Here is a 19,703-nt window from a genome sequence, read left to right as displayed (position 1 = left end):
CGCTCTTCCCAGGAGGGTGCAGTGGGACGCGACGGGTGCGCAAGGGTTGGAACTGACCCGGTTCTTGGAGCGGGCGGTGTGTGCACACCCTGGGGAGCAGGGCGTGAATATACCTGGCCGGCGCCGCGCTGCCACCGGGAGGGAGCGCGCCCGGGAGGGCTGGGCTGGAGCGGGGACGCTGTCACTTGAGCCCGTCACATTACGTTCCTGATCCCTCCCTCTCCCGGGCGGGTTTGAAATCACCACTCCCGTGGAGTTAGAGCGAACGCCCTGGGCTTGTGAGGCTGGCGGTCGCTGCGGACCGCTCCTGGGATTGGTTTCACGTGGAGTCGTATTTCGCTTCTGGTCCTCTAGTAGCCTAAAGATAGAAGCCAGAACCCCATTAACTAGGATGTTGGGGAATTGTTCCTTATCTGAGGTGCTTTTGGAAACATCCTAGTTACGGGAGTGGAGAGGCCACCTGATGCAGGTGGGATACGGAGGATGTGGGGTTTTCTTTCTGTTTTTCATTCGGTTTCTTGAAGTATTGGTTTTCCATCAAAAGAAGGTACTCATTGTTGAGCTGCAGATAGCTGGACAAATTATGAGGAAAACACTTTAGAAATGAACAATGGAGTCTACGTTTAAAAAAATACAATTGAAAGGTATAGTTGCTAAGTTAACAGCTACTTTACTCCTGAGAATGGCAGTACGAAATCGCCGGTTTGCACTAAGGTGTTATGACCGAAATGGTATGCTGGCTGTGAGCAAAATTCACCTTGTTTTAATATTTAAACAATATTTGCAAAAGAAATTTTTTATATAAGAGGGCAGAGTTCCCTTTTTTTCCAACCAGGAAACATATTATTGAAACAGGTATCAAAATCTGATGAATTTCCTTTTGTAATAAACTGAGAAGCATGCATGTCTTATGCTTTGGCAAAATAAATTTTCTTATACTAAACATAATCAGTTAGTTGAAGAGGGTTGTAGGAAGCAAGGTCACATTTCAGAATTCTGCAGCTCAGAGTTGGAGGATATTAAAGGGATCCAGTTAAAAGTTTCTCCAGCCCACAGCAACCCCAGTCAGGCCACTGCTTATATAAAAGCTTATACAATTTGTACACTTCACTTACTCAGAACAGTTGGGCCGTGTTTCAAATGCAAAACGGCAGAATGGTAGGATTTGCTATAAAGGACATCTTTTCATCCTACAGTATAAATGAAGGATATGGTTCTCATGGATTAAAGTGTGTGGGGGGGAACTTACTCTAATACTTGTATATGGGCTGCATGAGTTTCAAGTTCCACAGTAATTAGGGCCCTTAAATGTTCTGAATGGGCATAGAGTGCCTTGGTTGACAGCCTTACAAACGTGTTAGCTTGTGATTGGATTTTATTGGAGGCCCCGGGTCTACAGTATAACTAAATTCCATGCTCGAAAGTTGGAATACAAAACTTATCTTTCAAATGTGTGCATTATTTTAGAACCTTTCAAGAAGGCCATGGATAGTTCTTTTACCACAGTATTTGGAAGGCTAAAAGTAAATGAGTCTTCTTTCAAAGTTACTACTCATTAAACAAAATCTCTTGGCTTAGAGTATTCACTATACCTAGCAATCAATATATATATGTAGCACAGTAAAGGTCTTCTATGTATGTGTTGTAAAAGCTCAAATAAGTGTCTAGGATGACTGTAGATCATCAGCATCTTGTTTTAAAACTAACTTTTAAAAGAATTTTTTTAAAACCTCAAAATTTGGCATCACTGTAGGACTGTGGTTCTCTTTTTCTACCAAAAACAAATCTAATACGCTACCAATTAGGAAGGGGAGAAAAAGCTCTGAAAAATCACTATTGAATTCCTACTCTTGTGTTTTTCTTTCGTATGCCAATCAGTTAATTAGAAAGTCCTGAATCATAAAATGGGGGTCTAAATTGACGTGTATTGCTACAACTTATTTCATACAAAGATTTTGGCCAAAACAGGACATATCACTTCCCCTATTTTTACTTTTTGCCTCTGCACCACAAGTCCATCCCTAGGTACCCTTTCAGACCTAGGGAAAATCTGATTCCGTGTATTTTGTGGTGGCATTAAACTAGAGGAAGGAAGCCATAATTCCATTGACAAGTATCACTCGGTTTATTTTATTAGTGATTTGTGTGTGAAGTGTTACTGAAATAGAAACCCCCTGAATATTAAGAATAAATTAGTACCATGCTCATGAAATCCAAGTCTAGGTGCCCAGAATATTTGGTGCAAATTCTGATCCTGCTGTGGTTCCTTTTTTCACCTGTCGTGAAGCTACTGAAAATATCTAGGAAGACACATTGTTTTGTTAATTATATGCATACTTGCACATGCACATACCCATTCACAGCATGTAGATTTAAGTTTGGCATAATAAAGTCTAAATTTGACTGGAATTCTTTCTGAACTGGATGCCTTCCACTACAAGCTTATTTAGTGAAAATGGCCATATCTAGAAAATCAGCTCCCAGATACAGAATCATAGAACATAACTTCAAACCCATGAAAATAATTTTTAAACTTGTGAACTATGTATCTATATTTAAGGGATTGCGAGGAACTAATTAGAACTTTATTTGAGCAGCAGGGAGCAGGTGGAAACCACTGCTTCATAAAGAACTAGAGGCCCTTTTTTTTTTGCTAAGGTTCATTGACTAAACCTGTTTTAAATTTCAGATGAGCCACTAACACTTTGACTGTAAATTGGATTTTAGCAATTCTGTGGAGGAATTCTTCCATATACTGTTCCTCAACAGAATAGGATGGGAATATAGCCAATGCCATTGTTCTGCTTCTCAACTGGACAGTTAAGCAACAACCTAAACTTTCTAATTATTGCTGTTGCCTTAAACCACTTAGAGTTTTCAAGCAATATGTCGTTGGAAATTCTGAATACTTTCTGGAGACAGCAGTTTAAGGAAACTAGCTGTTAATTTCCCTTCAATGTTAGGAATTCCTAAGACAGTATGGTTGCATTTTAAAAGTGTAAATACTTCTTGATATCAAACAGTATGTTGGAAGTTGTTCTAGCAAAATTAACTTGTCATTATGTAGAAGGATACAATTATAGCATTCCTTGCTTATTTAAACAAAGTATTTAAAAATAAGGTAGTTTTAGTGCGTGTAAGTCAGGTTGTATAACTTTTATCTTAGAACTTAAAATTTTGTCTATCAGGAAAAGGGAAAGTAAGTTGCAATTTCCTAATAATTCAATTTCCTTCCCTGTTAAAGAAATAATTATTAAGGAAATAATTCAGTTTCCTTCCCTGTTTGGAGATGGCTAATATTCAGTAGAAAGCTTCTTGATCTGAAATGTTCTGTTTGACTATCTTATCCTTTGGGGTTTATGCCCACCTCCTCAGAAGTTCTTAGGTGTCAGGTTAAGATGTTAAGATCTATGCAGAATATAGCATTCACAGTACCAGACCCACTTCATATTTCATTGTCTCCCTGCTACTGTCTATTTATATACCAAAAAATATATCAGAATGAACAGAGAGCAATGGTAGTCTTGAAATTAGTCAAAACTTTTGACTTTGGAGCCATTATGGCTTTAACTTTTAAGTGCAATAATCAGCCCTTGTTAACACAGTGATATAAAACTATAAGCAGCACTTCTCGGTATTTTAAAAATAACTGTATGCCGTGCAATAGAAATCTTTTCACGGCAATATAAAATGGCAGGGTAGCTCGGTATAATCAGAAACTGAAAGAAGTCAAGACAGGCTGTTATCGTGATTGGTGTTCTGTGATATTGTGAGTTAGGAATAATAAAGAAGTAATTACATCTTAAAATTTCTACATAGCTTCTTTTGGGGGATATTTTAATTTAAAATTTTCCTTTAATTAAAAGGAAATGAACTTGATGTGGAAGAGAAAATTCTAAGTTCCCTAATCTTAACATTCAGTTCCTCCTAAGGTTATTGAAAAAGCTGCTCCAGATTAATTTTTAAACGTCTCTGCTAATTTAGTTAATAGAAAAACTTACTGAAAACAAATGCTTTCGATTAGAGATCATCCTTTTCCTGAGAAGGCATAATATTCATTGAAAAAGTGATCGGGTGTCAACAAAGTTTCAGTGGACACTGTCAAGCACGCCTTTGCCCCGAGATGAATTCCATAATGCTAAGTGTGGAAGTTTTCCCCTGGCCTTATCTCAGTTTTCCCAAAGGTAAATAGTGCACGCTTTTTAGCCACCACAGCTGTATACAAAAAGCCTACATACAATTACAGAAAAGGTCTAGGCACAACATCTCAGGGACGGGATTCACAAATGGAATTTTAAAAGCATCCCTAAGAGTTGACTTGGCAATGTGCGGGATTGCACCTTGGGCCGCCAGGCCTGCGCGCAGGGCTCTAGCCGTGCGCGCCCCGCGCTCGCAGGCGCCAGCGCCCCCTCGGACCCAGACTTACGCTGTGCTCTCTTGCGGTCTCTCGAAGGTACCTACCAGGGCCAGTGGGCCGGCGGCATGCGACACGGCTACGGCGTGCGCCAGAGCGTGCCCTACGGCATGGCCACGGTGATCCGCTCGCCGCTGCGCACGTCGCTGGCCTCGCTGCGCAGCGAGCAGAGCAACGGCAGCGTGCTCCACGACGCCGCGGCCGCCGCCGACAGCCCGGCCGGCAGCCGCGGGGGCTTCGTGCTCAACTTCCATGCCGACGCCGAGCTCGCGGGCAAGAAGAAGGGCGGCCTCTTCCGCCGGGGCTCCCTCTTGGGAAGCATGAAACTGCGCAAGTCCGAATCCAAGTCCTCCATCTCCAGCAAGCGCAGCTCTGTCCGCAGTGACGCGGCCATGAGCCGAATCAGCTCCAGCGACGCCAACTCCACCATCAGCTTCGGCGACGTAGATTGTGATTTCTGCCCGGTGGAAGACCACGTGGACGCCACCACCACGGAAACCTACATGGGCGAGTGGAAGAATGACAAGCGCACCGGCTTCGGCATCAGCGAGCGCTCCAACGGCATGAAGTATGAAGGCGAGTGGGCAAATAACAAGAGGCACGGGTACGGCTGCACCGTGTTTCCCGACGGCTCTAAGGAAGAGGGAAAATACAAAAATAACATTCTGGTCCGTGGAATAAGGAAGCAGCTTATACCAATAAGAAATACAAAAACTAGGGAGAAGGTGGACAGAGCGATCGAAGGCGCGCAAAGGGCAGCCGCCATGGCGAGAACCAAAGTGGAAATAGCAAATTCAAGGTATGTACGCACAGGATGGGTGGTTCTGCCCGGGTCCTTCGCAACAGGGGAATATCAAATAATATGTTTGTCAGTCCTTTGGTGACATCACCAAATAGGTTCTACAACTGCCGGAATCAAAGGTGGAAAATGATTAAGCCCAATAGAATGAGTCAGAAACGTACCTGCCCTCTTCTGAAACTTTCCGCCCTCAAAAAATGTCGAAGGCACATTGCGGTTCCCTTCCTTATATAAATTACTTCCCTAATACTGCACGTGATGGAGTTGACTCAGAGCCTGTGTACATTTCCCAGAGTCCAGAAAGTTACTGTTTTACTTTTTTTTTTTTTTTTTAAAAAAAGTACCCCTGAAATACTTCCAGAGGGAGCACAGTGCTTTTGTGTGCTGGAAAGAAAATACCATCCACATGGAAACCCACCTAGTGTAGGTGAGTCCCTTTATTCTAATATTAAAGTTGGAGGTGTGTACAACTCCGCCTTAGAAAATTATCCTAATTTATAACATTCAAATTCTGTTTATTGATGCCTTATAGGTGAGATTGGTTTTGAGAAACTCACCAGGATTCAGATAAGGCAGAAATGTAAAGTTACATGACAGAATCCAGCAGACATTCTTTGAACAGCAAAGCTTACCTACATGGGAAAGGCAGAGTGACCGAGGCTCAGCAGAATCCCCCCATTCTATGCAAGAAAGACTAGATCACTGGTATATTGAAAGGAAGGGGGTGGGGAGAGCCTGACAAAGACAGATGGGACTGTCAGTGTGCCAAGGTTAAAAGAAAGCGGCAGAAGAGGGCTGGAGTGAGTAGGACAGAGTGGTGAATAGTAGATTGAGAAGTGAGGTGTATGTGGGCACGCCCCTGAAGTTCTACCCATGATAGCCAGGTTCAGGCATCCAACCAGGGCATGGAGAAACCGACTGGGAATAGAATTTTACTGGGGTTGGATGTCATATGTTAGTCAAAAAAGAAAGTGGGACGGTTATACGTGGAAAATTTTATTCTTAGGCTCTTTTGAGCGGGTACTGACTGGCCCTAGTTTCGTGTGATTTGAGACATAACGTTTATCATAGAATATTAAAAACCCTTTTCCTGCTTCAGTACTGTTCTCGCATTGAAGTAAACCTTGTGAAACCACGAACTCCTGGCATGTCTTCAGGTGTTTATTCTTGCCATTAAATTAATGAGCCCTCCCTTTTCTTTGGTGGAACCATGTGAAAATTCTGATGTTCAAACTTTTCGATGTACAAAATTGGCGATTTCATATTGTTCAACTTAATACTTCTAGACTTCTGAGATTCTTTTTTTTTAAATGCCCCTGTTTTATGGCTGCTATTTACTTCTGAGTGTCTGAAACGCTAATTGGAAAATGGAGGCGGTCTTGGTTTTCGTATTATTTTTAGATATATATGATATTAAAGTGTTCAAGATTTCCATCTTTATCCCAAACTAACCCAATTTTAAAGTTAATGTTGCTTGTTAATTGGCGCAACCTTTCAAGAACGGTCTCTCCTCTCTTATCTGCTGAGCATCTTTTATTTTAGATCATGGTTTTCTCTGATCACCAGGCATTGCATCTACTTGCTTTTTACTTTGCTTGTAGATAGGATACTTGGCACATCTAACCTTGCCAGCTTCCATGGCCCTCTGATAACTTTTAGAGCTAATTGATACACTTTTCGTTAGGCCCTAGTCTCTAATTTGAAATGTGCTCTTGGATTCTTCCCTTTTGTTTTCACCTAGTGATAATACTAGAGGTAATTCAGTCTTGGCAGGTGGAAGATAAACCTATGCGGGACATTCTAGCAAATAACTTTCTTATGCTTGCTTTAATTATTGACTTTTATGATTAAGTTGGAGGAACCTACATAACGAAAAGCTGTGATGCAAAGATCTCTGATTTTACTGGTATCGTAAAACTCTTATCCAAGTTCTAGGCACAGTCTCTCTGTTGAAAGTCTTTTGGGGTGGTATTATGTAGTTTGGGAGTAGTGTGTTATAATAGCTTATAATTAACAGACATTTAGCTTAAGAGCTTGTACTTCTAGCTAGTTAACTCCTTCATAAAGATTTCACTTAGCTGTTTAAAAAATGCTTAGTTCATTATGCTTAGTGATATAAGCCAGTCACAAGACAAATATATTGCACGATTCCACTTATAGGCGAGATCTATAATGGTCAAATGCATAGAAACAGTAAAATGGTGGTTGCCAGGGGCTGAAGGGAGGGAGAAATTGGTAGTTGCTGTTCCAAGGTATAAAGCTGCAGTTAAGCAAGTTGAATCGTTCTAGAGCTCTCTACAACATTGTGCCTGTAGTTAACGATACTGTAGTGTGTGCTTAACGTTTTAACAGGGTAGATCTCATGTTAAGTGTTCTTACCACAAGGAAAAAAACACTGTTTTGATGACATGATAGGCAAAAAAAAAATTTAACGCTCGATTAACCTTTTATATTTCACTTTCACTGGTTTCGTATCTTTCCAGATTCCTTGCTTTAACGATTACTTCACATACAGAGTTTAGCAGCTTGCTCAGTCCTTCCTGACCCTTCTAGCAGTTGTTATTAATGGTTTTTGCTTTTAAAAATATCAAAAGTTTAAGAACATAAAGACACTCTTCCCCTTCCCCTGCCCCAGTGATGGCAGAATAAGAACTAGAAAGTAAGACTCCTGGCAGCGGCCACTGTTGAAATCACTAGTTCAGCATTAGCAACAAAGGGAGATGATCTGTTAATGGTTATTGACCACTTCAGATTGCCTCCCTGATAGTGTTATTATTGTATCACTGTCATTTTTTATGCTACAGAGATTTTTGTGTGTTTCTGAAATCCCAGGGAAATGGATCCGCTTTTGTACCATCACCTTATTTTATCTGGAAACAAAGCCTAGCTTTGAGGGAAAATAATTACCTTCTGTGAAAATGGCTCCTCAGGGAAATCAGGAGACATGGAACCAGCCATCTTCAGCCCAAAGATTCAGGAAAACATGGTAGATCTGTGGGTCTTTCCTTTACTTCATTGCAGGCGGAGTGGTGTATCTTCCCAGTAAATACAGGAGGCTTATTTCTGAAGGCTTATTATGGGCCCCTGTTTAATTCTTATAGATCAGGGAATATGAGGATGACAGAGAAGAGGTAGTAGATGGTAGAAATAACGCAGTAGGATCAGTAGGTACTGAAAGTTCCCTAGCTAGTTTGGCTATAGCACTCAAAGAGTTAAAAGTTTGGCTAGCACTCAAGAGTTAAAACTTTATAAAAATTTTAAAAAAGAGTTAAAACTTTAAGGGATGCTAATAATTTGCCGACTCCTATAACCTTTCTTTAGGTGTCTGTTCTAATCCCAAAAGTTTATATGATTTTATGTTAGTAAGATTTTCAAAACATGTTCTGTTCTCCGCTTGTCTTGGCCCTGAGAGTAAAAATCATCATATGGAATTGAGAAAATGTCTCCACCTTGTTTTTTAAGAAATGTGCAAGAGAAAGGGAAGCAACTCTGAACATTTCAAGCTCCTCATTTTCAGAGGCAGAGACTGAGGCTCTGCCCAAGGTCACCCCACTGTCCCTGTCATTTCAGTCATTTTTCTCATTTGGTCATTTTTTACTCCGCTAACTCTTGTCTCCAATAATTCCTTAAGACAGATGTTCAAATGACTGTTCCTTGAGAAAAATATTTTAAGGAGGGATTTTAAGGTGAGGCATTTGGTTGAGGCATTTAAGTGGCCCTTTGAGAACCACGCTTGCGCGGAAACGAATAGATAATTTAGGGAGGGGTGTAGACAGAGGAAGAGCTTTGTAGAATCTGGGCCTTAGAAGGGGTAGTTATGCTAAAGGGTGGAAGAGGTGTGGTGAAAAGGATGGGAGAGCTCTGGCCTAAAGCATCTGAGAACCACCGGTATTTGTTTATACTTGCTTCGTTGTTATCAGATGAGAAGAAAGAAAACTAAGAAGGGAGGATAGAGCGGAGTGGGATAGTGACCCTTACTCACTAACTCTGGCCAGCCTCACTGCAGCCAGTCGGGTGATGGGCTGGGAATCCCCCAGGACCACTGTGAAGTGTCAGTGGTGGGTCAGGCTGACGAGTGGGGTGGAGCTGTCTGCTCCCAACCTCTCCCCAACCATTAGTGCTACTTCAGGTGGTAACGGCAGCACTAGACAGGGAATGTGCTGTCCCCTGCCCAGCCCTGCTGTGCTTGTCACAGGTGTAGCCGTACAGGGGGAGGGAAGCAGCCAGATAGCATGTGGAGAACTTCAGCATCAAGGGATCTGGTGAGCTTGCTCTGTCCGTTTGCAGAACCAGAGACTGGATTCCTTGTTTGCCAGTTTTGGACTTACATATTAAAATGACAGGGTTTTTTTTTAATCCTACAGGAAAAACATATTTCCCATACTTCTCTTTTAAAAAGGTACATTACGATTTCATGCCACTCTCCCCCTTTCCTCCATGCCCAGAATGACTCAGCCACTACAGCTTTCCATCAAGGGAGTCTTTGCTCATCCCTCCCTCTGGCTGGTACCCAGGCCCGGCTCCCCTGGCCATCCCCTTGGGCTGCTCCCCACTCTGGTCTAGACATGGAGTCTCTTCTTCACAGAGGGTTTCCCCACCCTTACCCCTCCCACCCCACCCCCTCAGTCCAAATCCCCCCGTTAGTTAGTCTAAATCGTCATTGTATTTCAGTATGTTTGTGTAATGTCTCTTTCTCCAGCTTAGATTGGAGAGCCAGGCCCCGACGGCAGCTGGGCTCACTTTTGTATTACCAGCATCTAGTTTAGATCAGGGCACTTTTATAAGAGCTCTAGTAAATATTTGATGAATGAGTGAATCACATCCTCACTACTTTGGGTACGTACACTGCCAGTGTTTCTAATTCCATTTTGCCAGACATTTTTAAACCGCAGTTCTCAGACAGGAAACCTAGCTCTCACAGTTCATCACCCTGTAATCTGGCAATAGTCAAGGGAGTGCAGAAAATGCAGAAGTATGTGTTAGAGGTGCCCTTTTCCCTGATTAGGTCAACATCATTAAAGTGTCAAAACTAAAGCATAGCCAGGGAATAACAGCTTCTAGTTAAAATGTTAATTTCCATTCTTCATGAGCTGGTCCAGTGATACCTGTGAGTGTCCGATAAGAAATTTCCAGGAAGTCAACTTTTACTAACTACAATAACATTGGCCTATCCTACTTAGTTGACATCACCAAAATTTGTGATAAGGCAGAACATAAGAGCTTATTGTCTTTTTAAAAATCTGTTTGCTGAATATTCAGCTGTCTGTTTCCTTTTGAAAGGTTTTCTTGTCCAGCCATTTTTTTTGGTCATATTTCTTTAGCTCAAATAATAACATTCAGTGGAACAGTCCCTCACAAGATTACTTGACTGCATTCACACCTATTAAAGCCCAAAGTCAACCATGAGCCAGTGCGCATTATGGATCCAAATTAAACTTATTACCACCAATTTTAGGAAAAAGCTCAATCTGCCAAGTTATTGTAAAGGGCAAGGAATTTGAGGTCCTTAAATTCTGTTGGATAAAAGCTTTCTCTTTTGAAAATCGATATTATTATAGTTTTATCTTTATTTCTTTTCTGTAATATTAGTGGCTGTATCACGTCTTTAAAAACAATTTTAGGTTACCTTTTCCGTGAATGTTTTTGTTTCTTCTACTGGGGCTCTGGTTAATTTTCAACTATTAGCATAAGTGATTTTTCATAGGAAGGCGGACTCCTTGTAATGCCTCATAAGTCACTTTAATGAAGAGACTGTTAAATAAGTAAAGAAATTTGAGGGGCAAATCACCTAAAATGTGGGAATTTATGGCTGAGAAGAGCATTAGTTATTTTTTTTCAGTTGTGTCTCCCGTGTTCTTCCATATCTGCCTTTGCTGCCTGTCGCCCTTTTCCACCTGCTCTCACCAGCCTATGAGCAGATTCCAGAGGCTTGGTTAAAGCACTCAGGCCTTGAGGTGCGGAAAAGCTTCTGTGTGTGGGGACTGACGTTTGCCTTTTTCTTCACAGGAGGGTTGTTGTAAGGGTTGAATGAAAGAGTGGGTGTCATGGGACTTTAACCTGTAAATCCCTACATCTAGTTAATGTTTTAGAAAACGTGTCGATCCTACAAGTACCATTCCCAAAAGTGAAGGTTGATAGAAGACCAAGAAGCCAGCCTGAGATGGAGGTAAAGATGGAAGCAGGAAGGGAAGGAAGGCTTGGGAAGCGGAAATAGGGCTATAAGCAAAAGGAACGGAGTTAAGTCCACCAGGCTGGACCACCTGTGTGCAGACGTGTGTGTCCAGACTCACCCCTTTCCCAGCCTCAGTCGGTGTGGAGTCAGTATATTGTCAAGAGGCAATTACATTTTTTAAGACTGAAGAGAAAATGAGTAAGGAAATGGCCCCATGTGTTTCTATCAAGCTAGGCTGGAGTCCTAATCCTGAAGACAGTGGAGGATAACAAAGACTTCATCTTCATATTGTTTGGATATATTAGTGTCGGTCACCATTGTCCTTTACGTGTGTGTTGTGGTTTCTGTATTGCACATCAAAGTTTGAAGTGCATGTTTGTCGTTTTTACCAAAGATTGCCCATTTCCCGTGGGAGCCAGTGAGGCACCCCCTCTAATTTCCTCACCACCTTCTCCAGGCTGTTAAAAGAAAGACATGCTTCTTCCTATCCCGGGGCCCAGGACTTCTTAAGGGGCCGAGCAGTCACTGAGAATTCTGTGGGTGTGTGGAGAGAACAGCTGAAACCACAAAGATAACCTAGGCGTCAGCCCTGTCCTGCCCCTAAGCAGGGGGCAGAGCTTGGCTATAATGCTAGTCCAGAGGCCGAACTGGGAAGACGGAGAAAGCCCTTGCCCTGCTCTTCTTCAGCTCTGATGTTATATCACCTGGTGGCTTAACAGGTCATTAACACATGACATGGGAACACATTGTATCATGAGCACCTTATAAAACATTCTTAGGCCATCTCGTTTCTAAATATATTTCTTTAAAAAAATTCTTCAGCCAGCCCTCCCAGGGCCAGGCCCCTTCAGAAACCCTGAGGCATTGAGGTGTGCCTGAGTTTTAGTGATTAACGGGTAGGTCCAAGCAATACAGATTTAATGAAACTCAGTCTTGGGCCACCATGATGGGAGGGCCACACAGTTATCCAGGCTCTAGGACCATTAGAAGCATTCCATTTTTTTTTTTTTTTTTTTTTTTTTTTTTTTTTCCTTGCGTTAGGCGGGCCTCTCACTGTTGTGGCCTCTCCCATTTGCGGAGCACAGGCTCCGGACGCGCAGGCTCAGCGGCCACGGCTCACGGGCCCAGCCGCTCCGCGGCATGTGGGATCCTCCCGAAACGGGGCACGAACCCGCGTCTCCTGCATCGGCAGGCGGACTCTCAAGCACTGCGCCACCAGGGAAGCCCAGAAGCATTCCTTTTTAAACCCTGAATCGTGTAGGTGTGGCTCTCCGCTTGGAACAGGGAGGGCGAGAAGATGCCATACGTGGTATGAGTGGCACGTGAGGTCATAGTCAATTCTGCAGAGACCTGCTTGGTGGAAACCGGCTGTGAAGACTGGAGGGAAAAAACAGTCCAAGGCGATGATAACCTAGGCTTGGGGGACACACGTTGGCCCGGTGTTAACTGCAGAAATCTGAGTTTGCTCCAGACAGTACAAATTTCGGCAGATTCCCTCTCATTTAGCTGTGAAATATGACACTTTGCAGATTCAGTCAATGTGGGGCATTAACGCAGCAGCTACTTTTCAGTACAGCTTCGATGTAGTGGAAACCACCCTGCTAAACTTTTCCGGAAAGGCGGAGGTGTGATTGGGTTCAGGCTCCATCCCGTGTGCTCCATAGGAACTTTGGCTTTGCCCTGGAGAAGCTCTGCTTTGGGGCCAGTGGCAGGGTTCTGTGCTCATGCTAACCTAGCGGGGAGGCGCCTGCGAGCGGCAGCTGCCAGGCACCCTGCTCACAACTTTCCATCATGGATTAAGCTGACTCTACCAATCTCACTTTACTCAAGACACCACACTGGATGCTTGCAAGACTAGTGCCTTGCAAATCTTTGAGATGCTTTTCTTATTATAGATGAAATATGAACATTGTGTTTAGGAACAGGATCCAACAAATGCCAAAGGTATTTATGTAAGTCACTCAGCCTTAGTCCAGTGGCCTCTTGGGAGTACAACCAAATCAGCTTTTAATAATTTTGCACTTCTGTTTCAGTTGGTGTTTCACATTTATTTGTATAATATGCTCAATTCAGAATAAGCTGCTTTATCAGAAATTTAATTAATGTGTAAGGAATCAAGATTGCCTCGAAAATAGTACAGCTCTTTGAAGTCAAATCTTCTTAGGATTTCCCTGTGCGCCAAAAGAAACTTATTCAAGCCAAGTACAATACAATTAATTTTTAATTCACTTTCTAGTATTTTAAAAATCATCCGTTATGCCAGAGATTAACAAATCATTTGGTTATATTTTTTTGTTAGCGTCTAAAAACTTTTAAATGAGGTAGAATGTTTTGCTAAATTTTACTGTATCAAGTCAGTCAAATTTTGAGCTCAGTTGCTTGGTCTAAGTGTCCCTCTCAGTTTCTTTTTTTTTTTTTTTTTAACATTGGTGAGGGAACTTTTTGGAATTAGGATTTCAAGATTTCATACATATACTTCCATCTATTAGGGGAAAGGTCTGAGATTCATAGGGGGAAGCCTCTTAGTCAAAACTTGTTGAGAAGTTTAGGGTTCAAGAGCGAGGATGGTGGGGTGTCAGATGATGGGGCTCCACCCACCCTCCACCTGCCCTAGTCACTTGTTCACACCCCCTCCGGCTCATCCCAGTGATTTCAGAATCAGTTGAGCTGTGGACTGACAGGCTACCTTGCAAAGATGCAAATGCCCTGACAGTGCGGTACCTTTAGCCCTTTATCTGTCGTCTGTTAACAAGTTAGTTAACAGTCTGGCCTGGATTCCCAGAAAAGACAGCCCATTTTATAAGGTTTGCTTCTTATCTCAGTGAAATATTAATTCCAGTCACTCACCGATTACGGACTATGTAAATGTAAAATTATGATTAGGACCTAGTCTGTTTGGTACAGATTGAAAAAGCAGTTACCTGTTGGATGATAGGCACCTTGCTGTGAGTTTAGGTAGCACACAGGAAGAGCTTAATCATAGGCCGGGGCTGGAGGAGAGATTCTGCAAGTGGTAGCAAGCTGGGAACCAAAGGATGGGTAGATGTTTTCCAGAAGAAGGTGGAGGATGGTGCAGAGGACAGTGGCACTCGTGTATTTGGGAGGCTGTAAAATGTTTGGCATGGCTGGAAAAGAGGGCGCTAGGTGGCAGTTGTTGAGAGATGAAGTGGAGAAGTAAGCAGGGGCACACTGACCTATAAGGAATTCAGGCGTTATCCCGAAGACAGAGGAGACCTGTTGATAGTTTCAGGCAGCAGAATTACATGATCAGGTATTAGAAAGATCACTCTGTCTGCAGGTGGTATAGAGATTGGGAAGTGGAAGGGGGCAGGCAATAAAACTGGAGACAGATTAAGTAGTAATCGGCTGACCAGTAATCTAGGTAAGAGCCCATGGGGTGAGCTAAGCAGTGGCAGTGGAGGTGGGAACAAGTGAATGTATGGGCGAGAGCCTCCTAGGCAGACTCAGTAGGATTAGTTGATGGTGTGGTGAACCAGAAGAGTCAGTGACTCGGGTTTCTGGCCTGGACAACTAGAAGGATGCTGGTCCTGTTTATTGAAACAAGGGACCAGGGAGGAAGGTACAGGTTTAAAGAGGAAGATGAGTTTGGATTTTTGTTTGTTTGTTTGTTTTGTTTTCTGCGGTGCGCGGGCCTCTCACTGTTGTGGCCTCTCCCGTTGCGGAGCACAGGCTCCAGACGCGCAGGCTCAGCGGCCATGGCTCACGGGCCCAGCCGCTCCGCGGCATGTGGGATCTTCCCGGACCTGGGCACGAACCCGTGTCCCCTGCATCGGCAGGCGGAATCTCAACCACTGAGCCACCAGGGAAGCCCGGATTTTTGACTTCTTAAATTTTGAGATGCCCAAAAGACAAAAGGGGCCGTGGGCCTGGAACTCAGAAAGATTTGTACTGTATGTAAAGAGCTGAGAGAGTAACCCTGAGGAACAGTGGCATTTAGGAGCCCTGCCACGAAAGAGGAATTCCTGTACATGATACTAGACACAGCTGTTTTTTAAGAGGTACCAATAAAGCAGTTCTCACATTAAGTGCTTGGGAATCTGTTGCCTTATGACAATGCAATTCAGGTATCAGAACGTCCATTCTTGAATTTGTGAAATTATGCTTTCTAAGATTTGTGCTCAAGGGACATACCCAGCGAGCAAGATAGATCTGTTGGCCTGTTTCTTTCTTGGCAACACACGGGAACAAAATATCACTATCAGAAATTATTATGCTAAAGAAACATCATTTGTCAAACATTTATTTAGTGCCAGCTCTGTCCAAACATGGCACTAGGCCCTAGGAATACAGAGATGAATAAGAAAGAAAACGTGTTGTTAAGACCAGATAGGCTGGCGGGTTCCTGTGCAGCAGGACAGGAGCTGGGAGCGAGGCGGGGCTGCAGGCTGGAGGGGCCCACCTGGAAGCACGTAACCCAGCCTGGGTGGTTTGTTGCAGACTGCTTCCCGTGCTCTTTGCACAAGCAGCTCCCTCTGCCTGGAATGGCCCTCCCTGCCAGGCCCCTTTCCTTTGCCCAACCCCTGTTCGTCTCTTGTGACCACTCTCAAGATGCACAGCAGGCCCGGACTAAATTAAGAAAACTTAATAAAATGTCTCTTCAAATATGTAATGTCACCCCTAACAATAGGAATGTAAAGGAAGAATGTAAAGTACAGAAGAATTTTATAATGCGGAAGGGAAGATAACTGCACTTTCTTTAAAAAATAGTAAACTGTTAAAATACTTAAATTATTTTCATTTAAATCACATTTTTTAATTTAAGATTTCTGCATAGAGTCTGTAAGATGATTTTTGACGGTAGCAGGAATCTCATTAGCAGCCTTTGGATACAGAAACACCAAAGGTAGCTGTTTGGCAGTTAGTGAATTTTTTTGGCAGTGTTTCCAGATATGGAAGCAGTGCAGACACTCTAAACGGTTCCCCCGTGTATATCATGCATCAGTGCAAGCGCCCTTCCCCTTTTGCTCTGAGGATAGCAATTGGGGCGCTGCCTTTTAGCCACGTGCAGACAGACATGTCTTGAGTGGTTACCTGGTGCCTGGACCTGTGCTGTGGGCTTGTCATCTGTCATCTCACCTAATCCCTATGGCAACTCTGTGAGTAGGTAGGAAACTGAGGTATAGAAAGGTCACAAAACAAGTAGATGACCTATCAAGGGAGGATCCCAGGCAGCATAACCATCGGACCCCAAGGCGTTAACCTCCACGGGATTTTGAGAATTGGGGTAGGATTTTTTTTTTTTTTTTTTTTCTTTAACCCACATCCTCTCTCGGTTCCTAAAGGAAGGTCTGTCTGGAAGCAGAATTATTTAGTCATATAATTCATTTGCCACTGTTTCCTTTAGCAGACATTATTCATTCAACAGCCACGAACATTGTGCAGGAGACAAACATAAACAGATACTGTCACTATAGTATCGTAAGTGCTGAGGTAAACCTGTGAGCATGCTTAGAAGAGAGGAACACCAAATGCGCGTGGGGCTTACGGGAGTGGGGCTGAGCCTGAGCTGTGGAGATTAGGAAGGAGGCAGACGGTGGCAAGGATGCTCCAGACCAAAGGAACATCCTGGGAGGCCGGAGTGGAGTGAAAGTGCATGGGGTGAGTTCCTGCAGGCAGTGGGACTGGAGGGCAGCATTCCCCAGGCGTGCTCCATCCACCCTGAGGGCAGATCCCCGGGGGCTTTTGAAAATTTCCTGGTCCTCCACCTGGGGCTGAATTAGCTCTCCTTTGGCTGAGGCCCGGAGGTCTGCATTTCGCAAACTTCCCAGGTTACTCTCAGGCGCGCTGAAGTTTGCTACATTGAGATACGGTGGGAAACGAGGTGGTGAAGGTTTGGGAGCTGGGTTTTCCACTGCTGGCCTTGGGGAGTCTTTGAAGGAATTTGATCAGGAAACCATCTGCCTTTGAGATGGATTTAAATGGGGCCAAGACTGGAGGCCTGGTATGTGGAGATGACAGAGACCAGTCGAAGGCTGGGGTGGTAGAGAAGCAAGGGATAAAACAAGCAGAAATTGATGGACTGGAAGTGGTGGGTAAGGAGCAGAGGCAGGTCTAGGACATTATGTGTCTGATACTCTAATGCCCCTAAATCAGGTTAGCAAAACGTTTCGTTCATTCCCAGAATACGGGTGATTTATTTCTGACATATTGAACAAGTAATCGTTCCAGGTCTCTTTTTCTTACCGATGCAATGGGAGTGAGGAAGTGGGAAAAACTGGACCAGGCAGTCACAGAAAGCCCCGGTCTGGGTCTCTGCCATCCTGTGAATTCACCTCCTTTGCCTGTTTTTGAACCTTGACTTCACGTAGCTCTACCAACGATGCCTCGTACAGAAACTACTCCGTGAGTAAATCACTCAGTGAAACACCACTGACGTTTTACTCTTCCAACTCTAGACTTGTCTGCAATCAGAAGATGGTGGGCTGAAAGGGAAAATGACCTACCGTCTAAACTGTTAGAAGCAGGCTTGTAGTGAGGAACATCGAACCAAAATCAAAACGGTTTTGAAGCACCCCTGACATACCAGTCAATGTTGATCAGGTCAGAGGCATTGTTAGATGCTCACACAGTCAGACCTGCACTAGCCCTGAAGGGGGAGAGGAAGCGTGAGCCTGACCCCGTGCCCCTCTGCCCACGCACACACAAGCTTTGAGTTGGTGGGAGGTAACTTGTACTCGTAGAAGAGGTTAAATAATAGCACAAAGTAATACATTCAGTCAACTGTTAGCCCTCTGCCCCCGTTCCATACAAGTGTTGAAGATTAAAATGTCTAAATGGTCAGTCTTACAGGTATTAAAAAGAAAGAAATTGTTCATAAAACAGGTCCAAAGACTTTTTACTTGGCCACATATCGTAGTAATATTTTGGGTTTTGGTTTTTTTTTTTTTTTTTTTAATGTTAGTGGATAAACTTGACAGTGAAAGCTCTTTTCAAAATTATGCTATTCTTCTTACTCCTCACTAAATCAGGATAACTTTCCACTCGTTGCTGGAATGATTAAAGTGTGGTTCTAAAGTGAGCAGGCAATAATTCCGTAAATGAAAACAAGGGGGAGAAGCACTTATTGAAAGGTTTTCCCCTTTTTTTTGCTTTGGAGTCTTCAGTAATGCATTAATGGTGTGGCGTTAAAGTTCAGTCACTAAACTTTATTGTTTAAAAGTTTTCTTTAAATTACAGTTGCTATATTTGTAATCGTTACAAGGCCTCCACTGTGTTCGGTGCCCAGTAATAAGACCTTAAAGATATTTCCAGGGAAGTAGAAGGCGTAAGCCAACAAAAGAAAGAAAACAAAACAAGTCCCAAGCATCCCTCCCATAAACGGTGTCTGCGTGAACATGTATGTATAGCAATGCTGGCCCTAAAGAAATGCCCAGTAATGAGAAAAGGGAGGAAAATTAGATGGCGTGAATAAAGAGGGGCTCTTGGTATAACGGGCGTGTCTGATGCCAGGTGGAATTGGTCTGGAGTGATTTCATAAGGAATTTGAGTCTTCGGCAACATTTTAAAGGGAAGCAAAGGCATGATTTGTCACAGAGGCAGAGATTTTGCTAGGTAGGGGGAAGAATAGCATATCTGATGACTCACAGCCTGAAGAGAAAGAAAAACTGCTTAAAGGCAGTGAATATCGCCAATGCTCATTATCTGTGGACAATATTGTCCTTGTGGCTTGCTGGAGTAGATCTTTCTTTTAGTTTCATAGCCTTGTTAATCATCTAATGTTCTGTGTTGATGTTCCCTAATGACTCCCATTGCCAGTAAAACCCGAAAACAAGGCTCTTTCATGGGCAAGCGCTTCCCTCTCACCCTCATCCTACCGCCAGGAACAATGACCCAGAAAGCTGGTAAATCTGGGGAGGGCAGTCGTGGAGCTGCTCTGAAATCCCTGAAAATTAATGCTGTTGGTTTGTAGAAAAGAATAAAAATACTAGGAAAGTAGGAGGCTGGAGACGCTGGACAGACCCCCTGCTGTCAGATTCAGACTCCGGAGCTCCATCCCCTTTTGAGGAATCTTACAAATGTGTGTACAAAAATGTACTCAAACCCCTTCTGGATTTTGCACCACCCCCTGGCGTGTGTAATCTAAGCCTCACAATGTTCTGCTTTGCAGTGGTGTAGAGCACAGCTGAGTCATGTCGGGAGAGGAGGACAATTAGATAAGGGGTGCTGACTATTAAAGGATCCTAAAAGCGCACTAATCAGGTGTTACGCAACACACAAGTGGAAACTGTTTCAGAGTTCTGAGGAAGTGAGTGACATGAGCAAAACAACATGTGAGGAGAATGACTTTAGCTGCCCTG

General features: G+C 43.4%; 1 protein-coding gene across 2 annotated transcripts in view; it reads left to right on the top strand.

The window, feature by feature from the left end:
• JPH1 (junctophilin 1) overlaps positions 1-19,703 on the top strand; it is an 80,343-nt gene that overhangs the window by 570 nt on the left and 60,070 nt on the right. For both annotated transcript variants that reach the window (XM_007458438.1, XM_007458439.1), the window contains exon 2: positions 4,454-5,213. In XM_007458438.1, coding sequence (XP_007458500.1) covers positions 4,454-5,213 — 760 coding nt within the window. The remainder of the gene's footprint in view (positions 1-4,453; positions 5,214-19,703) is intronic.

Source organism: Lipotes vexillifer, unplaced genomic scaffold, assembly GCF_000442215.2.
Source record: "Lipotes vexillifer unplaced genomic scaffold, Lipotes_vexillifer_v1.1 scaffold493, whole genome shotgun sequence".
Taxonomy (NCBI): Eukaryota; Metazoa; Chordata; class Mammalia; order Artiodactyla; family Lipotidae; genus Lipotes; species Lipotes vexillifer.
The sequence above is the reverse complement of the archived record's forward strand: the minus strand, read 5'-3'. Positions and strand labels throughout refer to the sequence as shown.